Here is a 15,985-nt window from a genome sequence, read left to right on the forward strand (position 1 = left end):
GAGGCTACTGGGCTGCCTTAATACGGCCCTACCTGAAACGACCCTCACTACTAGACTATAATTAAAATAAAGGAAAATTACGGATTTTTAAAAATTTTGCCATGACCTATTTGTAAAACAAACAAGCCAACAAGACTCAGTCAGCAATTCAAATAAGGAAAGAAATACTGACATAAAAACTCAAGTGCGCTAATCATAAACATGCAATCCTAGTAACCACCTCCCGGTTACAGCATAAAGTAAACTAGGGTATTTAAAATCTTCGACGATAATCATAAACATGCATAAGCGGAAAACGTACTTCAAATCGTAAACTGTAGCACAGGGAATGCACATCCTGGCTATAAATACTAAAAATACTCAAATAACTCTTCATTATTACATAACAGAGAAATGTGCGAAAAACGTAAACATAATGAAGCAACGGTCACTGGGCCTCGCACTGCCGACGGCCTCATCCCAGTAGATCACGCCCCTCTGTCTCAGCAACAAACTCCTCACCTGCAAACATTCAAGCATAGTGAGTCTAAAGACTCAACAAGTATAAACAGTGTAATAACAAGGGTTTAAAATACGTGATGCAATAGCTCAACTTTAACTGTAATATGCATAAAACTAGAAGGTATAGAAAACATGCACTGATGAACTCACGCTATAAAAGACTTTCAACTTCTTAACATCAACCTCATACTTTACTTAACCTCATGCATGACTGACTGACATCAACGTAAGACGAGTCAACTGAAATAATGAAACTTTAACTTTAAACTTTTCTTTTACTTTTTCCTCTAGAAATCAGATTCTTGATTTGTGACCCTCTGTTTTGATCATGATCATGGCTGCAGTGCACTATGCCGGCAAGACGACGAGATTTCTCCCGACGAACTTAACCCCTCTGTGGCAAGGAGATCGAGATAACTCCCGATCCTACATTGCCCCTCTGTGGCAAGGAGACCGAGATTACTCCCGATCCCACATTGCCCTCTGTGGCAAGGATAAACAAGATGTCTCTTGCTCCCTACCCAAACCTCTATAACCTCTTGGTGAGCAGACCGAGGCATCCCCCGGCCTAGCAACACCCTTCTTTGTCACAAACAAATCACTTCATTCAAAAACATTTACTTTCTTTTCCTTTTCATTCATTAAGACTCGACTCACACCTCTTTATAGCATGCAAAACAAGAAAACTTCCTTTCACTTTATGAAACTCAAGAACATGTCATATGCACACGAATAGGCAACCTTTAAGACATGAGACTCAACTCAAAAATGTGGGTGTAAGGTGGATGAGTGGCTGCCCCTAAGTCAAAAGAAACAAATCACTCAACAATTTCCTCAAACTTGACGTAGCCCGAGCAAGAGAACCGTAAGACCCTAAACTTTGTCATGCCTTAACCAAAACCCGTCCCGCTTGAACCGACACTTAACAAACACTTCAAATTACCCCTAGGAATAGGTGGTAACATCAAATGATCAAACGAGCTAATTGACAAGACAAGAAAATTGGACAGCCCCTTTTTACAAAGAAAAAATCTGCACCTACACCTCCAACTTAAAAGACTCATAACTTGGTCCAAACTTATCCGAAATAAGCCCATTTTATACCGACACGACCACAACATCATGAACTTTACTATGGTACAGCCCTAACCCTGCCCAGACCTCAGCCAAGACCTGCCCTGCCCCGTGAACAGTACTGCCCTGCACACCCAACAACACCCAACTTACCTCTAACTCAAAAATTCAACCCCATAACTCTCTTTCCTCAACTTTTATCCATACCAAAAATCAATACACCTCAAATAACATCACTTAGGACTTTTCCCAAGCACTTGGACAACACCCAACCACACTTTCATCTCACATTTCGAAAACTTCAAATTTTAAGCATCAAAAGCCTCAAAATATTGGGTAATCAATCAAGACTCATGCAAATCAATTAAATGCCTCAACATCAATTCAATTCCAGCCCTTACACATGCAAAACTTCAAAATTTAGGGCACCTCACTTCTGAATTTTCGAAATTATGCAAACCCAATCATAAAAATCCATGCCATAGCTTCTAAATTCATCATTTAATCACATAAACACAACTCAAATGCAATACTTAAAAAAAAACAGCCCTACCTCCACTAAATCATGCAAAAACCGAACCCTACATACATATACATCATGCATTTCGAAATTTCGCAAAAGAAACTTAAGGGTGGGGATAGATATTGCTTGAATGAAAGCCCAAGAACAATTTATACTTGCCTTCAACCTTGACTACCCAAAAATTCGAAAATAAAAAGGAAAGGAGAGCTGAAACTTCAAGCTAACACCAAGCTAAGCTTCTTGGGAAGCTTCTCCGGCAGCTGGAGGCGGCGGACGGTGGCTGGGCGGCAGCTGGAGGTGGAGGAGGCGGCGGCCAAAAGGAAACTCAAAGGGGAGGGGGCGGCTACTTAGGGTTAGAATGGGCTAGGGTTTAGTTTTAGGTTGTACTGTGCATTTTAGAGGGAAAATAAAAGGAGAGTGTATTGTGTGTAGTGCTTTAAAGTTGCTTTTGTACTTGTAAAAGTGCTACTAGCACTATTACAACTCTTTACCTCAAAACTTTTGCACCTTTAAAACTTCTAAGTTTAAAATTTCAACTCTCAACATTTTAATTGAAATTACACTAGCCCGGATTTAATAAAATCCTATTTTATGAAAATTTTAGGAAATAATCCAAGAAAATGATAAAATTGCTTTTTGACCCCTAAAAATTCAAAATTTACATTTTTGGCCAAAATCCCCTTTTTCCTCTAACTTAAAATCTTAAAATCGAAAGTCTTGAAAATATACCACCGAAGCCCACCATCGTCGCCTGCCGGGATAGAAAATCACTAACTAAACAATTCAAGGCATTTAATTCAAATAAGTCAAGCAATGCTATCTTTAACTGAAACTTAAACAATTAACTTCAAGAAATTAAAAACATAAATACTGAAAATAATTTTAGGCATGATATTCAAATTTTAAAAGTTCTTGGTGTTACAATTCCTCCCTCCCTAATAAGGAATTTCGTCCTCGAAATTAAAACTCACCAAAAAGCTCCGGATAGCGATCTCTGAAATCTGCTTCTGCTTCCCAAGTGGCCTCTTCATCCGAATGGTTCTGCCATCTCACCTTGATCATTGGAATTGACTTGTTACGGAGTCTTCTCTCCTGTCTATCCAAAATCCGGATGGGCGTCTCCTCATAGGACAGGTGAGGAGATAGTTGAAGCGGTTCCGAACTGAGCACATGGGATGGGTTCGAGATGTACTTCCTCAACATCGACACATGGAAGACACTATGGATCTTATCAAGGTTAGGCCGCAGGGCCAATCTATAAGCCAGTGCCCCTACCCTATCCAAAATCTCGAAGGGTCCTATAAACCTCGGTGCCAACTTTCCTTTCTTCCCAAACCTCAAAACTCCCTTCAGCGGCGCTACACGGATGAATACATGATCACCCACTGAGAACTCCAAGTCTCTCCTCCGGTGATCAGCATAACTCTTCTGCCTACTCTGGGCAGTCCTCATCCTATCACGTATCTTAGCCACTACCTCGGTGGTCAACTGAACAATCTCCGGACCAAAGTCTGATCTCTCACCTATCTCATCCCACAACACTGGAGATCTACACTTCCTCCCATAAAGTGCCTCGTAGGGAGCCATGCCAATAGTGGACTGAAAACTGTTATTATACGCGAATTCCACTAGTGGTAGTCTCGACTCCCAACTATCTTGAAAATCAATAGCACATGCCCTCAAAAGATCCTCCAAAATCTGAATCACCCTCTCTGACTGGCCATCAGTCTGCGGGTGGAAGGCGGTGCTAAAAAGTAGCTTCGTACCCAAAGCGGAATGAAGACTCTTCCAAAAAGACGAAGTAAACCGTGGATCTCTATCAGACACTATGGAGACTGGAATACCATGTAGTCTGACTATCTCCCGGATATACAACTCCGCGAACTGAGTCATCGTGAAAGTCATCTTCACCGGTAAAAAGTGAGCCGACTTAGTGAGACGGTCTACAATAACCCAAATAGCATTTGAACCTCTCACTGTCTTCGGCAATCCCACAACAAAGTCCATGGTGATATTCTCTCATTTCCACTCAGGAATAGGGAGAGGCTTAAGCAATCCGGCCTTTCTCTGATGCTTCGCCTTGACCTGCTGGCATGTCAGGCATTCTGACACGAATCGGGCAATGTCGCTTTTCATGCCTGGCCACCAATAAAGCTGCTGAAGATCCCGATACATCTTCGTACTACCAGGGTGGATTGAGTACGGCGATGTATGTGTCTCTGCCATGATAGTAACTCGCAGAGAATCACCTGCGGGAACCCAAAATCTACCTCTGTACCTCACAATCCCATCTACCACAGCATACAAACCGCTGCCTTTCTCCTCATCTCTCTGTCTCCACTTCCTGATCTGCTCATCAACTGACTGCGCTGCACGGATACGATCAAAAAGTGTAGTCTGCACACTTAGGGAAGACAATCGGGGAGCTCTACCACTTGCATAAAACTCAAGACCATACCTCTGAATCTCAACCTGCAACGGTCTAGACACTGACAAGGAGGTAATCACTGCAGTCTTCCTGCTCAAAGCATCTGCAACCACATTAGCTTTACCAGGGTGGTAGCTAATATTGCAGTCATAGTCCTTCACCAACTCTAACCACCTACGCTGCCTCATATTCAACTCCTTCTGGGTGAAGAAGTACTTGAGGCTTTTGTGGTCTGTGAAGATCTGACTCTTCTCTCCGTAAAGATAGTGTCTCCAAATCTTAAGAGCAAACACTACCGCTGCCAACTCTAAGTCATGAGTAGGGTAGTTCTTCTCGTGCTCCTTCAATTGCCTAGAAGCATAGGCAATAACTCTGTCTCGCTGCATCAGAATTGCTCCCAATCCCAACTTGGAAGCATCAGTATACACCACAAAATCACCTTGCCCGGATGGCATGGTCAACACTGGCGCTGTCGTAAGAGCTTCCTTCAAAGTATCAAAGCTCCTTTGACACTCGGCACTCCAAACAAACTTGGCGTTCTTCTTAGTCAACGCTGTCATAGGCACAGCAATGGAGGAAAAACCCTTGATAAATTTTCGGTAATATCCGGCTAATCCAAGAAAACTGCGAATCTCAGACGCGCTCCTCGGTATAGACCACTCCTTCACTGCTTGAACCTTTGAAGGGTCTACTTCCACACCGCTCTTAGAAATAATATGACCCAAGAAAGCAACTTTCTCCAACCAGAATTCACACTTATCAAACTTGGCCAACAACTTGTGCTCTCGAAGCACCTCAAGAACGGTCCTCAAATGCTGTTCATGCTCCACTCTATCCTTCGAATAAATGAGGATGTCATCGATGAAAACAATGACAAAGCGGTCCAAGTAAGGCTGAAACACGCGGTTCATAAGATCCATGAAAACCGCGGGCGCGTTCGTCATCCCAAACGGCATCACAAGGAACTCGTAATGACCGTAACGAGTCCTAAAAGCTGTCTTCGCCACATCTGACTCCTTCACCTTCAACTGGTGATAACCTGAACGAAGATCAATCTTCGAAAAGACGGATGCACCTTGCAATTGATCGAATAGGTCCTCGATCCTAGGTAATGGGTACTTGTTCTTCACAGTCACTCCGTTCAAACCTCGGTAGTCTATGCACAATCTTAGACTACCGTTCCTTCTTCTTAACGAAGAGAACTGGTGCGCCCTATGGGGAGAAACTAGGGCATATGAATCCCTTGTCAAGCAACTCTTGAATCTGCTCTTTTAACTCCTTCATTTCGGTAGGAGCCAATCTGTACGGTGCCTTGGAGATAGGCACAGTACCGGGAATCAAATCTATAGAGAACTCCACTTCTCTATCGGGCGGAATTCCCACAACATCGCTAGGGAACACATCCTCAAACTCCCTGACGACAGCCACATCAGAAATAACTGGTCGCTCTGGAAGCTCTGTCAAAGATAAACTGGCTAGAAATGACTCGCACCCACTAAGCACAAGCCTCTGAGCTTGCATGGTAGAAATGACTCGAGTCTTCCTCAAGCTCTTAGCAGCCTCAAACCAAAACGGTTTCTCGCCCTCAGGCCTGACTAGCACTGATCTCTGTTGGAATTCTATCATCACCGCATTCTTCGTCATCCAATCCATCCCAAAAATCAGGTCAAACTCTGGCAAAGGTAGCACTATGAGGTCTGCTACCACTGACTGACCCTGCAAAAGCAATACAAGATCTCTCACCAAGCTCCTGGTGGATAGCTCTTCCCCTGAGGGGATAGTAACTGAGAATCCAACCTCCAATTCCTCGCTCTGAATGCCCCTCTCAAGGGAAAAAGACTCCGATATAAAAGAATGGGTAGCCCCTGAGTCTAATAAGGCCCTCGTGGCTACGCCTGCCACAACAATCCTACCTGCATAGCAGTAGTTACAACGACGAAAAGGTTGAAGTTAAAACCACAAGTTCTACTTAGGCTCATTCTAATTCAACAATTCCCAAACAAGATACTATTCATGCTAAACAGTCAAAGGTCCTAAGACATGCAACAAGTTACTAGAGTAAAACCTCAAACAAGCAAAGACTTAGAGTCGCATGCATCAACAAATCTTTAACTGCTCTAACCCAAAAGTTAAGATATTACCTGTGAGAAGAGTAGTGTCTGGGTCGGCCTGCTCGGCCTCCATCACGAACACTCTGCCCTGCACGGGCCTCCTCAGCTCTGGACAATGGGTAGAGATATGGCCTGGCTTCTTGCACTTGAAGCAAACTCCAGCATCCTTCAAACATCTCCCAAAGTGCGGGCGGTGGCAAACCTGGCAAATGGGCTTCTCCCCAGCCTTGGGAGGAGCCTGTTTCTGGGCCTGACGTCCCTGAGGTGTCTGCTGTCCCTGCTGTCTCGGTGGTCCATGATACGGCTTCTTGCCGTGCTGCTGCTGCTGAGAGTGGCCCTGATGAGGAAAGGGTCTCTTGCCATGCGCCTCCGCGCTAATATCTCTCAGTGTCTGCTCGGACCTCAAGGCGCGCCTCAGCGCTGAAGCATAATCAGCTGGCTCCGCCATAAGTACATCCCTACGGATGGCGGGTCGAAGCCCCACAAGAAAGTGCTCCAGCTTCTCCTTCTCGTCATCGCCAATCAAAGGCACGAAATGGCAGCCCCTCTCGAACTTTACCACAAACTGTGCCACCGACAAATCTCCCTGTCTCAAGCTCATAAACTCCATCTTCAAACGGGCTCTCACATCAGCAGTAAAATACTTCTCAAAGAACAGCTTCTTGAACTCAGTCCAAGGTAGAGTAGCTGGGTCCACAATCTTCTCCATTCCCTCCCACCAGAGGGCGGCATCATCCTGGAGGAGAAACACAGCACACCTCACTCTATCTGGATCTCCCAGCTGCATATAGCGAAAGATCACCTCCAGAGAACGGATCCAACCCTCCGCTATCAACGGATCAGTGGTGCCAGCGAAGTCCTTCGGATTCATCTTCCGGAACTGCTCATAAACAGTCCCCACTCCAGCTCTAGGAGCATCCACATGACGCTCGAGAATGCGGGCCAATCCCGCTAGCACCTGTCCTCCTACATCCACCTGCGGCGGCGGTGAAGGCGGCGGCAGTGGAGGAGGCGGCGGTGGAGGCGTAACTGCACGATGATCACGACGACGAGCCATCTAAACGCATTGAGAAAATCCAACATTCAAATTTCATGTCTTAGAAAATATTTTTACTTCAAATTTAAACTTCTCAATAACTCAAGAAACTAATACATCAAAACTTAAACAGATAGAGACATTAAACTTAAATCTTACAGACTTTGAGGCGAGATCCCCTGAGTTTCAGCAACCGGCAGTAGGCTCAGCCCAAACCAAGACCGTGCTTTGATACCAACTGAAACGACCCTCACTACTAGACTATAATTAAAATAAAGGAAAATTACGGATTTTTAAAAATTTTGCCATGACCTATTTGTAAAACAAACAAGCCAACAAGACTCAGTCAGCAATTCAAATAAGGAAAGAAATACTGACATAAAAACTCAAGTGCGCTAATCATAAACATGCAATCCTAGTAACCACCTCCCGGTTACAGCATAAAGTAAACTAGGGTATTTAAAATCTCCGACGATAATCATAAACATGCATAAGCGGAAAACGTACTTCAAATCGTAAACTGTAGCACAGGGAATGCACATCCTGGCTATAAATACTAAAAATACTCAAATAACTCTTCATTATTACATAACAGAGAAATGTGCGGAAAACGTAAACATAATGAAGCAACGGTCACTGGGCCTCGCACTGCCGACGGCCTCATCCCAGTAGATCACGCCCCTCTGTCTCAGCAACAAACTCCTCACCTGCAAACATTCAAGCATAGTGAGTCTAAAGACTCAACAAGTATAAACAGTGTAATAACAAGGGTTTAAAATACGTGATGCAATAGCTCAACTTTAACTGTAATATGCATAAAACTAGAAGGTATAGAAAACATGCACTGATGAACTCACGCTATAAAAGACTTTCAACTTCTTAACATCAACCTCATACTTTACTTAACCTCATGCATGACTGACTGACATCAACGTAAGACGAGTCAACTGAAATAATGAAACTTTAACTTTAAACTTTTCTTTTACTTTTTCCTCTAGAAATCAGATCCTTGATTTGTGACCCTCTGTTTCGATCATGATCATGGCTGCAGTGCACTATGCCGGCAAGACAACGAGATTTCTCCCGACGAACTTAACCCCTCTGTGGCAAGGAGACCGAGATAACTCCCGATCCTACATTGCCCTTTTGTGGCAAGGAGACCGAGATTACTCCCGATCCCACATTGCCCTCTGTGGCAAGGATAAACAAGATGTCTCTTGCTCCCTACCCAAACCTCTATAACCTCTTGGTGAGCAGACCGAGGCATCCCCCGGCCTAGCAACACCCCTCTTTGTCACAAACAAATCACTTCATTCAAAAACATTTACTTTCTTTTCCTTTTCATTCATTAAGACTCGACTCACACCTCTTTATAGCATGCAAAACAAGAAAACTTCCTTTCACTTTATGAAACTCAAGAACATGTCATATGCACACGAATAGGCAACCTTTAAGACATGAGACTCAACTCAAAAATGTGGGTGTAAGGTGGATGAGTGGCTGCCCCTAAGTCAAAAGAAACAAATCACTCAACAATTTCCTCAAAATTGACGTAGCCCGAGCAAGAGAACCGTAAGACCCTAAACTTTGTCATGCCTTAACCAAAACCCGTTTCGCTTGAACCGACACTTAACAAACACTTCAAATTACCCCTAGGAATAGGTGGTAACATCAAATGATCAAACGAGCTAATTGACAAGACAAGAAAATTGGACAGCCCCTTTTTACAAAGAAAAAATCTGCACCTACACCTCCAACTTAAAAGACTCATAACTTGGTCCAAACTTATCCGAAATAAGCCCATTTTATACCGACACGACCACAACATCATGAACTTTACTATGGTACAGCCCTAACCCTGCCCAGACCTCAGCCAAGACCTGCCCTGCCCCGTGAACAGTACTGCCCTGCACACCCAACAACACCCAACTTACCTTTAACTCAAAAATTCAACCCCATAACCCTCTTTCCTCAACTTTTCTCCATACCAAAAATCAATACACCTCAAATAACATCACTTAGGACTTTTTCCAAGCACTTGGACAACACCCAACCACACTTTCACCTCACATTTCGAAAACTTCAAATTTTAAGCATCAAAAGCCTCAAAATATTGGGTAATCAATCAAGACTCATGCAAATCAATTAAATGCCTCAACATCAATTCAATTCCAGCCCTTACACATGCAAAACTTCAAAATTTAGGGCACCTCACTTCTGAATTTTCGAAATTATGCAAACCCAATCATAAAAATCCATGCCATAGCTTCTAAATTCATCATTTAATCACATAAACACAACTCAAATGCAATACTTAAAAAAAAACAGCCCTACCTCCACTAAATCATGCAAAAACCGAACCCTACATACATATACATCATGCATTTCGAAATTTCGCAAAAGAAACTTAAGGGTGGGGATAGATATTGCTTGAATGAAAGCCCAAGAACAATTTATACTTGCCTTCAACCTTGACTACCCAAAAATTCGAAAATAAAAAGGAAAGGAGAGCTGAAACTTCAAGCTAACACCAAGCTAAGCTTCTTGGGAAGCTTCTCCGGAAGCTGGAGGCGGCGGACGGCGGCTGGGCGGCGGCTGGAGGTGGAGGAGGCGGCGGCCGAAAGGAAACTCAAAGGGGAGGGGGCGGCTACTTAGGGTTAGAATGGGCTAGGGTTTAGTTTTAGGTTGTACTGTGCATTTTAGAGGGAAAATAAAAGGAGAGTGTATTGTGTGTAGTGTTTTAAAGTTGCTTTTGTACTTGTAAAAGTGCTACTAGCACTATTACAACTCTTTACCTCAAAACTTTTGCACCTTTAAAACTTCTAAGTTTAAAATTTCAACTCTCAATATTTTAATTGAAATTACACTAGCCCGGATTTAATAAAATCCTATTTTATGAAAATTTTAGGAAATAATCCAAGAAAATGATAAAATTGCTTTTTGACCCCTAAAAATTCAAAATTTACATTTTTGGCCAAAATCCCCTTTTTCCTCTAACTTAAAATCTTAAAATCGAAAGTCTTGAAAATATACCACCGAAGCCCACCATCGTCGCCTGCCGGGATAGAAACTCACTAACTAAACAATTCAAGGCATTTAATTCAAATAAGTCAAGCAATGCTATCTTTAACTGAAACTTAAACAATTAACTTCAAGAAATTAAAAACATAAATACTGAAAATAATTTTAGGCATGATATTCAAATTTTAAAAGTTCTTGGTGTTACACTACCATTCCGGGGCATTCGTGGCCCTGCCCCCTGGCTTACCGGGGCATCAGTTAGCTCTTAGTTTTTTTAAAAAATTTATATGTATGCATTTGATTATAAAAAAAATTAAAAGAATTTTTCCTTCCCCCTTCTTGGGTTTGGATGTGGAGGTGTTTGGTGTAAGCTTGGGCCAAACTTTGTTGGCCCATTTCAAAAAGCTTATATTAAGCAATTAAAATCCAATTCAATCGGATCGGATTCTTCCAAAATACTCGCCAGAATTTTTCACTCCCCCTTATTGAGTTTGACTGGAGGGATTTGGGTTCATGATTGTGCCAAACTTCATTGGGCCCATTTATAAACCATCAAATTCTACTTAGCCCAATGGTGCCTTGATGGTTTGCCTTCAACGAGACATGAACTAAGAATTTTTTATAACACATTTCATATCGAGAAAAAAAAATGGCACAAGAATTCGACACAAATTGGTATGAGATATTGTACACTAATATGTACGTGTTGTTTGTTAACTGAATAATCAAGGCCTTTTATTTTCTTTTATCCTCAATAAATACCAAGTACAAATGAATGAATAGTTTCAAAAATTAGCTAGCTAAGTGCTTGTATATATGTATATGTATATTATCCCCCTAGAAAATCTTGTATAGCTGCTCCATAAAGACGACGACCCCTTCCCCTTATTCACTTTTCAGTTGAACCGCTGCGGCCGGAGACGCGACGGTGGAGTCTGCATTAATCTCTTCTAATTTTTGGAGAACTTGCAGAGCCTCAGGCCTTGCTGCTGCCAAAGGGTCCACACAATGCAGAGCCAATTTCAATGTATTGAGCAAATCATCACCCATATTGGATGCATCATTCATTAACTCGACGTCGAAAACTTCATTAGTCCATTCCTCTTTCACAATGGACGAGACCCACTGAGGCAGCTCAAGGCCATCTGTTGCCTCACACGGCGATTTTCCTGTCAATAGTTCCAGCATGATCACCCCAAGGCTATAGATATCGGTCTTGGTATTTGGATTCTTGAGTTTCGAAAGCTCTGGCGCTCGATATCCTAACGTGCCCGCGGTGGCAATTGCGTCGGTTTTGGCAGCATTTGTCATGAGATGAGGGAGGCCAACATCAGCAATTTTCGGTTTGTTCTTCTCATCAAGGAGGACAACGCTTGAGGTAAGATTCCCATGTACTATATTTTCTTGTGTGTGAAGGTGGTGTAGTCCTTCGGTTATACCGATAGCTATCTTCATTCTTAATTTCCATGGCACAATCATTTCAGGTCCCCGAGCTGCATCACAACAGATTAAACACATTCAACAGGCTACAACATTGTATGCTAAAAGAAAGATTCGGGTTTTTTGTAAGACGGCTCACCGTGGAGAAACGAAGCAAGACTTCCGTTTGGCATACAATCATAGACAAGAAGCTTTTCTCCTTTAGGTCCCATATAATAAGCTCTGAGGGCCAAGATATTCAGGTGTTGAATCATTCCAAGTTTCGCAAGCTCGGTTTCAAACTCTTTATTGGCCTTTGTACTCTTCTCTCGTAGCCTCTTCACTGTAACTTGATTGTTATCCCCAAGTGTAGCCTTGTATGTAGTTCCGTAAGAACTCTTGCCCATTATTTCAGCGGTTGCGCATAACAAATCGTCGGCGGTAAACACACAATGGCCATCAAAGTGAACTAACTTCCCCCCAGCTTCACCTCCTGATTCAACTTCAATTCTGCCTCTGGATGCCAGGCCCCTGGTGTTACTATTTTTGCCCTTGGAAGCAGCTTTTCTTATGATCAAGCAGCACATAAACAAACAACATAGAAGTAGTAAAACGAGTAAAATGGCACCCACAGAAATTAGAATAGTGTCTTTTGTCCTCATTCGTCCTCCGGGATTCATAGCCGACCCCTTAGAAGGAGAAGGGTGATTATCAGGTTCGGGAGAAGGGCATGGGGTGGAGCTACTGTAACCACATAGCTGAATATTACCAACAAAAGAGCTTGAGTTAAATCTCTTCGCCAGAGTCGATGCAACGGCACCGGATAGATTATTATAGGAGACGTCGAAGGAGGAGAGGTTTGGCAGATTGGCCAGTGAAACTGGAATTTGCCCTGTTAAATAGTTTTCAGACAAATCAAGAAATGTCAGCCTGGTGAGATTACCAATTGCGTCTGGGATTTGGCCTTTGAAACTGTTGTTGCTCAAGATTAGCACCGAAAGGTTCTGTAGTCTTTCGATGGAATCTGGGATTCGGCCATCAAGATTGTTGCTTTTCAGATTTAAGACAACCAAAGAAGAGAGCTTGGTCAAAGATTCTGGAAATCTTCCATTGATGTTGTTGCTAGATAAATCAAGTGAACTCAAACTAGAGATGTTACCATTCCAAGAATCAGGAACAGAACCAGAGAGATTATTGAAGCTCAAGTTAAGTCTATATAACCTGGTGGAGTTTGCAAGAATGGGAGGTATACTGCCCGTGAGACGATTATTGCTAAGATCAATCATTTGAAGAACAGGGCAGTAACCAATCCCAGGAGGGATGGTTCCCGAAAGCCGATTATTGAAAAGATAAACCACTCTTAGATTTCGAAGGATCCCAATAGAGCTAGGAATGGAACCGACAAGGACATTGTCGTGGAGGCTAAGGCGTCGGAGGGCGTGAAGTTGCCCGATTTTTTCGGATATTCGACCTCCTAATCCCTTCCATGGAAGCTGAATAGTAATAACCTGGCCATCGAGACATTTGATCCCAGCCCATCCACCTGAACAAGCCCCGAAACCACTATCATTCCAGCTCTTCAAAACCCCTCTAAAATCGACAAATTCGCGCTTCAATGCCATCAGCGCCTGGTAATCTGATATCTTGACAGTGGATCCACCATCATTCTTGCCCGAAACAGCCCGGAGATTGGATAGAAGAAGAATAAGAAAGAGGCAAAACAGGTCGCGGGTTTGCTTCCACCTCGATAGATAACGATTTCGATCATCCATGGAATGGCAAAGAGATGAAGTTGGAGGGAGAAATCGAGCTTTTTGGCTTTCTGGCACGGATTTTTGGTGGCACATGATTGCCTTTTAATGAGACAAGGAATCAAGAAGACATGATAAGGATAGTCTAAGCTGAGCAGAATTTGTCCCAACGGCTAGTTGGGGGAGATGATGTAACGCGGGAATCCTATGAACGGCTAGATTTGTCAGTTGAAGCTCCATGTGCTCTGTAACTTTGACCGGGTCAATGCCAATTTAATGTTTAGGGGCCTAATTAATTATCTGCATGGATGCCGTTACAAATTCGTCGTTGAAATTGAAGATAATTTTCGGGAAAAAAAAAAAAAAAAGGTGAGCATTTAATTTTCAATTATTGGAAGAGTCGATACCACAAGGACAATTAAATGGATTAGATCAAATTATTTGGTGTGTAAATGTGATCTGGTTCATTCAATTGCCTTTAAGAGTAATTATCCCAAAGGTAGCATGAACTAGTACCAATTTTATTAGAGTAACACTCCTGTGAGACGGTCTTATCTGTAAGACGGGTTAACCTTACCCATATTTATAATAATAAGTAATACTTTTGGCATAAATTATAATACTTTTTAATGGATAACTCATACAAGAGATCCGTCTCATAAAAATGACCCTTGAGACCGTCTCATAGGAGTTTTTGCCATTTTATTAATAGTAAGGTTGTGTTTGGAAGAGCTTTTAGGAAGCACTTCTCAGCTTTTCGTTAATAAAATTTCACAGAATTTCAAAATTTTGTTATTGAAAAGCTAAAAAGTGCTTACAAAAAGCTCTCCCAAATACTATCTAAATCGGTTGGAGTTTGAGCTTGGAGTTTTTTAATTTAATCTTTTGGATATTCTAATAATACTTTTGAAAACAACATCATATTTCGAAAAGTTACGAGAAGTCGACGAGTAATACTATTATCACTTATCACTAGTGAAAAAACTAATAATAATAATTTTAAAAAGCTATAAGCCAAGAGTGCTTAGGGCTGAAGACCAAGGAACACGAGGGGATATTTAGGGAAATAGACTCGGTTTAAATCTTTTTTTAAAAAATGACTTCTCCGAGTGTATTTGAAATACGAATTATTTTATACTACACCTGGAGTATTTTTCTTACCATGATGTGGTCAAATATCAATCATTGGATCATCAACATATATGTCAATTTTCATAAAAATATAAGGGTCCAACGTGATCTAATGGTATTGAAATAGGGGGAGAAGCACTCCCGGTGTAGCATAGACTAACCCTTGAAATACACTATAGAATGTCATTTTTTTTTTTTTTTTAAAAAGGTTGATCAATGTTAGATAATAAAATCCCAGAACACGAGAGGAGACTGAACTCTTTGAAGTTTGAACAAAACTGGAGATTTATTAATATGTGGAATCAACAATTTTTTCGATAGACTCCACATATATTGATCAATTTTCACCCTTATTAAGTGCATCTAAGGCGATTAGTGCACATATAGGATGAAATTTTTCGAAACAACCTAAACTTTAATAAATAATTACTTCTTAGTAAGAAGTGAGTCAACGTGCTTAAAATGACTACATTCAGTGTTGCTCTTAAATGAAACGAACATACAATTTACAAACACTCGTTAATCTGGCTAGACATCTAACTTTTTCTTGCAAGAATATAGGCCCGTTTCTATTTGATTGTTGAGGAAGTTCTCCCCAATATAAAAATATATATATTTTTTAAGATCAAAGTTTTTGTTTTTGTTTTTCGAGGGAATCAAAGTTTTTGTTCATTAAAGGTGTAAATGCATCCATTTGCATTTCCTGACTTCATTGCTTGGTCTTACTCTGACTAAAACACTAGCTCTTTCTTGACAATTTATTCATCTTTGATTGTATCGACCGGGTTTAACTAGTGTTCTTACGGTTATTGATTGTATAGCACAGAGCATTTGTATATACTAGGAAAATAACACATGCGCTGCACGTGAAAAATATGTATATGAAAGAAATGTGTTAAAACTAAAAAAAAATTCTAAACGAATCATTCATCAATACCACTTATATCAAAACCCACTCACAATTTCAATGACATATGTACATAAGTTCAA

General features: G+C 41.6%; 1 protein-coding gene across 1 annotated transcript; it reads right to left on the minus strand.

Moving 5' to 3' along the window:
- Positions 1–11,517: 11,517 nt before the first annotated feature.
- On the minus strand, positions 11,518–13,924 carry LOC140883571 (probably inactive leucine-rich repeat receptor-like protein kinase IMK2). Its single transcript, XM_073290096.1, has 2 exons — positions 12,274–13,924; positions 11,518–12,187 (listed from the first exon to the last, which is right to left on the minus strand). Exons 1-2 carry the CDS (start codon positions 13,883–13,885, stop codon positions 11,580–11,582), a joined length of 2,220 nt encoding a protein of 739 aa, XP_073146197.1. The 5' UTR covers positions 13,886–13,924; the 3' UTR covers positions 11,518–11,579.
- Positions 13,925–15,985: the final 2,061 nt, after the last annotated feature.

This window comes from Henckelia pumila, chromosome 2 (genome assembly GCF_033568475.1).
Source record: "Henckelia pumila isolate YLH828 chromosome 2, ASM3356847v2, whole genome shotgun sequence".
Taxonomy (NCBI): domain Eukaryota; kingdom Viridiplantae; phylum Streptophyta; class Magnoliopsida; order Lamiales; family Gesneriaceae; genus Henckelia; species Henckelia pumila.

What these genes read in the sequence shown, in the direction of transcription:
- LOC140883571 (XM_073290096.1), bottom strand. Translation starts at nt 13,885, where the DNA reads ATGGATGATCGAAATCGTTATCTATCGAGGTGGAAGCAAACCCGCGAC. An exon ending in TCTTGCTTCGTTTCTCCACG is followed by an intron (nt 12,188 to 12,273) that starts GTGAGCCGTCTT and finishes GTTGTGATGCAG; the next exon opens with CTCGGGGACCTGAAATGATT.